This window comes from Mizuhopecten yessoensis, unplaced genomic scaffold (genome assembly GCF_002113885.1).
Source record: "Mizuhopecten yessoensis strain PY_sf001 unplaced genomic scaffold, ASM211388v2 scaffold1379, whole genome shotgun sequence".
Taxonomy (NCBI): domain Eukaryota; kingdom Metazoa; phylum Mollusca; class Bivalvia; order Pectinida; family Pectinidae; genus Mizuhopecten; species Mizuhopecten yessoensis.
Window position 1 is genome coordinate 1255627 of NW_018404017.1, and position 6285 is coordinate 1261911.

General features: G+C 34.7%; 1 protein-coding gene across 2 annotated transcripts; it reads left to right on the top strand.

The window, feature by feature from the left end:
- The first annotated feature begins 334 nt into the window (after window positions 1–334).
- Window positions 335–5885, top strand: LOC110460827 (G-protein coupled receptor 157-like). Of its 2 annotated transcripts, none has more exons than XM_021514004.1 (5): window positions 335–379; window positions 1891–2401; window positions 2961–3160; window positions 3503–3637; window positions 5309–5885. In XM_021514004.1, the coding sequence occupies exons 2-5, from the start codon at window positions 2002–2004 to the stop codon at window positions 5525–5527; spliced, it is 954 nt and encodes a 317-aa protein (XP_021369679.1). In that variant the 5' UTR covers window positions 335–379; window positions 1891–2001; the 3' UTR covers window positions 5528–5885. The 2 variants fall into 2 exon arrangements, with proteins under 2 accessions (XP_021369679.1, XP_021369687.1); XM_021514012.1 differs by having other exon boundaries at window positions 5363–5885.
- Window positions 5886–6285: the final 400 nt, after the last annotated feature.

Below are 6285 nucleotides of genomic sequence, written 5' to 3' on the forward strand. Positions count from 1 at the left end.
TATACAACCGTGACTGCTGACGTTGATGGTCAAACAGTTAGGAAGTCTATATCCAGGAAGTTCTGATGAGGCGTAGGGCTGGAAACACAACACATGACCTGTTGGTATGTTACTACCGCCAAGTAATCAAACGACAGCAAACACAAAGGCGTGATACCTCCAATCGCCCATAGTAACTATCGGCGCTTCATCAGGTGTTCTATATTATACGTATTGTCCATATAATTATAGATTAGATACTGTACAATCACCCGCTTGTTTGTATATATCTGTTAATAGCTATTTTGTTTTGTGACGTGTGGAAATTCCAGGTTTTCATATATAAGACGGTTTTCGCTACAAGTCATAACCACTAGATTCATGGTCATGTAGGTGTCAGGTAAGTAAAAAATCACGTTCTTTGAAAAAAATGAGTTATAAGATAATCTACATGCAAGATATATGTCTGTGAGTTAGTTATTTGACACGTATGTATTGATATTTAGACATCCCTATTTATCTTATTTTCTGAATATCTGTATAGACACCTGTTGTATGTTCAGGCAATAGTGATACTATATGATGTTAGAACAGTGTAACGATCATTTTATATTTATCTTGTACTACAGCTGTGTTTTTATATTTATCATTTTCATCACCGCTTCTGTTTACCTCCATCCACAATCAACACCTCATATACACCAATTACTACTGTTATTACTACTTATTTGGTCACAAGTTGAAGACAGGACGGCAAGACTTTTTGTGGTACCCTTTCTGAAAACAATCATGTATTTTGAATCACATATTCAATATATTATACATTGTAGTGATATATATTATACATTGTACTGATATATGTTATACATTGTACTGATATATGCTATACATTGTACCGATATATGTTATACATTGTACCGATATATTTTACACATTGTACCGATATTTGTTATACATTGTACTGATATATGTCATACATTGTACCGATATATTTTATACATTGTACCGATATATGTTATACATTGTACCGATATATGTTATACATTGTACTGATATCTGTTATACATTGTACTGATATATGTCATACATTGTACCGATATTTGATATACATTGTACTGATATCTGTTATACATTGTACCGATATATGTTATACATTGTACCGATATATTTTATACATTGTACCGATACATATTATACATTGTACCGATATATTTTACACATTGTACCGATATTTGTTATACATTGTACTGATATATGTTATACATTGTACCGATATATTTTATACATTGTACCGATATATGTCATACATTGTACCGATATATGTCATACATTGTACCGATATATGTTATATAGTTAAAGTATGGTTATGAGGTATACAACACGTTTCTGGCCAAGGGGAATCAGAAACCTGCTATATCCCTAAATAACCATACTTTAACTGTCTTATTATATCGATACAAAAGCATCAATCTGACAATATACAATAAAATCATGATGAACAGTAAAATGTAATTTTTATATTTAACAGCATCAAAATAAACAAATTGCAGACTATAGTACAACAATATCACTTGACAAGATTGGGGTTAATTTCAACATCTAAATTTGGAGCCCGCCTTCCTCGACGCTTATTGGTCGATAACTCGACCAAGCCACGCCCATCCTCTGAACTAACTCACTTGGTCTAAGTTCTCCCAACTAACGCACCCTTTTTGTGAGCTAATTACCTAATGTGGGGATTTCAAGGAGATAGCCAACTCTATGATATTAATTTCATATAGTGTGAAATAAGCAGAGGTATGATAAAGCATTATATATCATATCATAAAAGATAGGCAGTAATCTAGTCAATGAATGCTTATTTATCATAAAAGATATATCAAGATTGTTTATTTATTTTATAACTTTTAGAAAACAACGCCATCGAAGCAAAAAATTGAAATTCATCGGAGAACTCGCAATGTTCATCCCAAACGATTTAAACAATTCAACGTGCTAACAAATGTGACAATAACAGACAATATGTCGTCTAACCTAGCCACGGTAACGTCTATCATCACATGTAGCAGTGCCTCAGTTTCAATTCTTTGTGGGCTGGCCATTCTGTGGTCATACCGACAGGTTCCTCACATACAGAACTACACCCGATACCTCCTGGTCTGTCTCACGATAGCCGACATCTTTACTGTATACGGCAATTTGATCAGTACATTTAGATGGTTTGTCATTGGAAACAGTAAAGAAACGAACGATGCCTACTGTGTTGCCCAAAGTTTTATAACAACGACTTCAACGCTAAGTTCATTCTTCTGGACGACATCCATAGCCATATATCTTTTTAGTGCGGTCGCACTCCGAGTGAACATTGCTGAGAAACGTACCGCTAAAATCGCCATGACTGTTATTCCAATTGTAATTCCAGGTAAGTCCATGGTATTATTTGTGTGACATTAGTATCTGTGCCAATGTGTTTACCTATTATAATTTTGCTGAAATAATTGCAAAAAATCTATTTATTGATCACATCAGGTTACTTTAATTTAAAGATGGCCGATTCAAACTAAATGTTTAAGGTATCAATGAAAACTGTAATCCTTTATATTTTTGATCAATTTAATACCAAAGAAATTTTAAGTATACATCCGGAAATAACGTAATAAACAATATGACGTCATTGAAACATATTTGTGATAATAAGAAATGCTTCATATCACTGTATTGTATTATTCACTGAAAAGGAACTTCGATTGTAACAATCCAAACCTCTCAACCACTCTTTGAATAATCGATTAGAAATATGGAATATAATTGAAATAATGCCTGCAAATTTTTAAGCAGGCGATTCTTCTATAAGCCAAAGACTTCGATATGATAATTAACCATAAAGTCGGTAGGGCCCTGTTGTCAAAGTTCTTTTATTTATAGATGTCTATGTTACATAATGCACTTTTGTAATGCAACACCTCATTGCTTCCCTGTAGTGGCAATTACATGCGTGGCTTTGGGCAACGATGTCTTAGGCGAAGACAAATACTCCGGGAGTGGACCTTGGTGCTGGATCAAAGGTGACGTCAGCAATAACCTCATGTGGAAGCTAGTGACGGGCAAGGCTTGGGAGATGATGACGTACATGATTACACTTGTGATATCCATCCTGCTAAAATTCTTCAAATGGAGAAAGGTAATACCAAAGGATCACCGAACGGGAATATATAAGTATTCAGCCACTTATGAAATGTGTTATGCCTCCAGTTCTCTATTGCCTTAAAGAACTGAACGTTAGGAATTATCAATATTCAGACACAACATATAATACTTATGAAATGCTTTATGCCTTAAATTCTCTATTATTTAAAAGACTTGGAACACTATTGACACCCAGTACAATTTCCACCAAAACACAGATGAATGAAAATAACTCGTTAAATTCATTTAATTTGACATGTTGTTTAATCTTGAAGTATTCCTGCTATTTTGTATGCTGTGTAAAAATTCTGATCCTATATTAACCTTGATCTATCAGAATTGTCAACGTCACGGAAGGTTTAGATGGAGCGATTCAGATACAAATATCCGAGATGCAGACGACACTTTTGAGATATCGTGGTTGTTTCTACTCATCGCACGGATTTGGGGGACTCTCAGATTTATCTTGCAGGTATGAAATACTTGTGTGTATGGCAATGTAGGCCAGTTTACTGGTTGGAAGTAAGAATGGGCACGTCTATGAGATTCAGTAAATAGCTCAGCGTTAGACATATGAATAGTATGAAATATTACTCTTTGCACAGGTACAGTTGTAAGACATATTATTGTAATATAGCAAAGCGTAAAAGTTAGAAACACCAAGATTTGAAATCATTGCCAATTACAATCTGCTGCATCACCCGATACATCTCCATCTTAACTTTCAGTAATGAGTAACAGGAACGGCTAACACCTAAGCTGTTCGATACACATATATTGCATCTTATTTCCCAATCTTGATAGAAGCATCTCTGATTGCACACATACGATATTGACATGTAGCAATTGATTCGATATTCAAGGACATGCTTCAAAGCTAAAATAAAAAGGGCAAATCCAAAAGCAAAAACGTACAACACAACGTTTAGAAACTGCAGGTTAATAAACTTTTGTCGACAACCTGATCTTTGTGGGAAGTATACTGTGGTATGAAGTATAATGCGGTATGAAGTATAATGCGGTAAGAAGTATAATGCGGTATGAAGTATAATGCGGTATGAAGTATAATGCGGCAGTAAGAAGTATAATGCGGCGGTAAGAAGTATAATGCGGTATGAAGTATAAGGCGGTATGAAGTATAATGCGGTATGAAGTATAATGCGGTATGAAGTATAATGCGGCAGTAAGAAGTATAATGCGGTATGAAGTATAATGCGGCGGTAAGAAGTATAATGCGGTATGAATTATAATGTGGTATGAAGTATAGTGCGGTATGAAGTATAATGCGCGCGGCCCAGTATGAAGTCGGGTGTTTTTGGTTTTGCTCATTGATGTGTCTTTTGGTTCACCGTAACTACACTGATTCTCACTTTAAGAACCATGAAAATGCGTTTAGACAGGCTACCCTTTTGAAAATATCAACTTTTCCTAGAATCATTCAGAGAGCATAACAGAATAATATCATATTTCTAACTTGTACGGTAAATATATGGTAAAAGGGTTTATTATCATCACGTCGCCTTTTCCGCACTGCGGCATCAGATTTTTTTCTTCTAAATTCGTTACCTCAGGTCAAGTCAAATGGAGTATAACATAGACATTTCTTAAACCTCTGGACAGCTCTATCTTACACACGCAGAACTGAGAGAATAAGGCCATACGTTCCGAAAGGATTAAACGTAGGAATTACACATATGAGTGTTAATGGGACCATGAATTACTAAATAGACCAGATGATCAGTTGACACTTTACTCATTTTACATGCGAGACATAGCATTAGAACAGTCAGCTGGTCAGTAGCTAGTTCAAATGTTTGCTGGTAAAATACACAAATTATGTGTACAAGGCAGCACGTTTTCAATAATTTATTAATTTGATGTTATTTGAGGAACATTTTAAAACAAAACCAATAAAACATAAAGGAAATAAGGTATATGAAACAAATTAAAAATCCCAGATTATTACTTATATTTACCTTGTCACTATAGCGATATTTCGAGGATAATGTACGTGTCCTTGTGTCCCAGTTAGATATACATAAACATTTATAACATTGCTGTCATTGTACTACATATAGAAACATATACATTTAAACAATTCTTAACATTCTATGATATGTATCAAATGCGTTTCGTTTTGCAGTCCTTCGATGTTCACTTAGAAGAATCTGTAAATAACGGGTTGCTCTATATGCAGTGTTTTGGCGACAGCTCCCAGGCTTTCTGGAACTTCATGCTCTTCTTCACTCTTGATGCAGAATTACGGGAACATGTCTGTCAGCAGATATGTTGTCTATCAAGGCCTAGAAGAACTAGTACAGTGATAGATTTCCATGGCGATGCACAACAGACAGGCTTTTAATTGGAGTATATTTATAGCTTTGTAATTGTTTGAATAGCCGGTGTGATTAGTACATTGATTAACTGACTATGATGAGTTGTTATGTTCTTAAATGTTTTTGTTTTTATGTTTGTTTTTGTTCTTGCAAATGATTTTTATATTTCTAGTGTCAGTTTGATATCTTTTAAGAAATGTGTCCTGTATCTGATCTTATTCGTAACGAAAGGTGATAACAGATGGAATCCTGAGGGGAACAAACGTTGGTACATCATGAATGAAAGGTAGTATATATGTAAAGAAATGATAAGATACTAACAACCGACTAAACATCTATCAGTTCCTCTTCGGGTTTATTTCAAATGATTGTTCCTTTCGTCATAATCACATATCATACAATAGTAACGTGACGTCACAGTATACACAAGATTGGTGGACAAAACGGCGCACAATTTTACTGTGGCCGGTTGAGGCTAGTGTTAATACTTTGATGGATTGGTCTTAAAGCTCAATGTTATCCTACTGAGGCTATAGAACACTGCATACGGAAGGCCACTGGAAAGGTACCCTTTACATCCCGTCCACAAAAATAAAAGGATGAATTAAAGTCAATTCCATTGGTTTCTAATTTCGATTCATGGAATTTCAATATATTTCCTACGATAAAGAACAAATATGAACAGTAAAAGCAAATTACTGTAGCAGATGTATGAGAAAAATGTTTGATAAGCATGCTATTTTACCTAGATGACGCCAACCTAAGAACTTGACACGTATATTGA